This window comes from Chlamydomonas reinhardtii, chromosome 16 (assembly GCF_000002595.2).
Source record: "Chlamydomonas reinhardtii strain CC-503 cw92 mt+ chromosome 16, whole genome shotgun sequence".
In the NCBI taxonomy this organism is placed as follows: domain Eukaryota; kingdom Viridiplantae; phylum Chlorophyta; class Chlorophyceae; order Chlamydomonadales; family Chlamydomonadaceae; genus Chlamydomonas; species Chlamydomonas reinhardtii.
In genome coordinates, this window is record NC_057019.1 from 4,354,524 (window position 1) to 4,356,815 (window position 2,292).

The 2,292-nt window shown below is 59.8% G+C and overlaps 1 protein-coding gene across 1 annotated transcript in view; it reads left to right on the top strand.

The window, feature by feature from the left end:
- Nucleotides 1-1,125: 1,125 nt before the first annotated feature.
- Nucleotides 1,126-2,292, top strand: part of CHLRE_16g669525v5 (uncharacterized protein) — a 9,848-nt gene continuing 8,681 nt past the window's right edge. The window contains exons 1-2 of the mRNA XM_043071132.1: nucleotides 1,126-1,541; nucleotides 1,996-2,062. Of these exons, the coding sequence (XP_042915856.1) occupies nucleotides 1,333-1,541; nucleotides 1,996-2,062 (276 nt within the window). The 5' untranslated portion in view covers nucleotides 1,126-1,332. The remainder of the gene's footprint in view (nucleotides 1,542-1,995; nucleotides 2,063-2,292) is intronic.

Sequence of the window (2,292 nt, forward strand, 5' to 3'; positions counted from 1 at the left end):
CCGCCGTACGACCCCCCAAAATCCCCTCGGAACCACTTAGTTTTTTGTCAGGTTGGTGCCAATCGGCTGCTTTCGGTGAGCTCTATCGCTATGTAACATGGTCCGCCTCGGGGACACATTTTGACCGACCGACACGTGGACGTACGCACGTGTGGACATGCCCACCCGTATGCTGACAAGTATCCTGATAGAGTGGTCTACTACGCAACGGCTTATTCCAATGTTACTTGATAGTACCCAATGTGCTGACACGTTCACCCATGCAAAACCCGGCCGGCACCGGCCTGTCCCTGGCCAGCTCCCCAGGCATCTCCCGAAAGGCCGACATTCTGCTCCCCAAACTGCCCCAGACTGTGCACGTGTGCTGAATTCGGGGTATGCCTACGCACGCATCGTTGAGCTGCACCCATTACGCCGCGCGCTGCAGGACAGAAGCGCTAGGAACAAAACTTGGCACGAACCTGTGCAAACCCTCGTGGGACCCCAGACCGACCGACCGACCGACAACTTTGCGGGGTCATAACTTTGCACCCAGAAACCCATATTCAATTTTGAAAGCGGGTTCGTGCTTTTCTCGTTGAGCTCATGGGGTCTGTTTCGGAAGATTCTAGCCCCCACCCCCTGGCCTACCCGTTGCAGGCAAGGCGAGGCTGGACACTTCTGCGGTCTCTTGCCACCGCGCCTACTTCTGTTGCGCTCTAGCCGACTTGTCAACGAAGCGGCCCTTTTAGGAATGAACTCTACCCGTGTGTGCCGCCAGGAAAACATCCCGACCTGTCGCCTGCGCTAGTGAGCACCACCACTTTACTCCACTGAAGGGCTCCTTCAGTTGTGTGGTGACCTGTGTTGCGCAGCACGGCGGTCCTTGCTTTGGCCGCTCTGCTCCTCTCCACGTGACCACACACACCAACCTCCCTACCGCCACGGATGTCCGCCTCCGCGCTCCCCCACAGCCATTTTATGTAAGGCGTGGTGCAAAGCATGTCATGCTTCCATTGCAGCTCGTTGAAAGCCCCAGCCGCCCTGGAATTTGTGGGGGGGGGCCATGCAGGCAAACCGGTTGTGACGGTTGCCCACTCCGACTGCTCTTGAAGGTCTCAGGTGCCATGCTTTCCCATCGGCTCACTTCTGCCACCAAGCTACACTATCAAACACATTAACAAATTCATTGACAAGCCGGACCCTAACTAGCGCGCACTGCTGACTGTCTCGGTGACCAACTGAGAGCGGGCTTGCCTCCAAGGACACGAACTATTACTGGCAAGAATGGAGCGCTAGTTTGATCTGCAGATCTAAACACCTACAACGCGGCGGGTCCTCCAACATCGCGCGATGCAGCTCGCCGGGAGGCTCTCGCGCGTCTCGCCATGCGCTATCGGGAGAAAGAATGCATGTGTGCTACGCCCATCACTGCATCGACAGCACTTTGCGCGGTCTCGGGTTGTGCCCCCCGTCCCTGCTGCGGCCTATGACAGCAGGCGCGCATTTGACTCGCTCGATGAAATACAGAATCCTGTCGGGACGGACCCTCTCGTCAAGGAGTGAGTCGGGACAGTGTTGGGGCGGGGTAAACCCTTGCTTGCAGCATGCCAATGTCTTACTTCGACTGCGGCGTGGACTGCGTTAGACAGGCATCAGATGTACAGTGCCGGTTACATGCCTCCGGCGGTGTGAATGCTTTGAGCGCGCTAGGGCGTCAGCCGCGCGAGTCCGGGGCAAAGCGGCATCGGGGCTCACGGGGATGCCATCAGCCCGAGCCTCCCACTGCAAGGGACCTAAGGGCGCTGTATGCTGGCACCACGTCCCGCGAGCGAGCGGCAAAGGCCCCGGAGGAGGGGTTGCGGGGAGGGCACGATGAGCACACTGCCACGTGCCCTGGCCACATTCTGTGCTGCGCAGCGTGTCACCTTCCTACACAAACACAAACACGCTTGTTGCCGACTACGCCGTGACCTTCTATCCCTCTTGCTGTGTTTCTGTTTGGCTTTGCTGCAGCCTTGCGGACGCACTGCAGCTGACGCGGCGCCGTGCGCCCTTCGACAACGAGTACATCCTGGGCCTGGTGGGTGTGGGCGGCAAGTCACACGCGTGTGGTTTGCTGTGCGGCCTGTGCCGGAGTCCCGCGCGTTTTGCACCCCGCATCGTCACCAGCAGCTGCAGCAGCATATGTGGTATCTACAGCCCCACCTACTCGCCAGGCCCCGGCACACAGCCCACCCCACCCCAACCTCGCTTCCCCGTGCCTTATCCCCCCGCCTTTGCATCCCCTTCTCCGCGCCCCCCCCCTCTCCC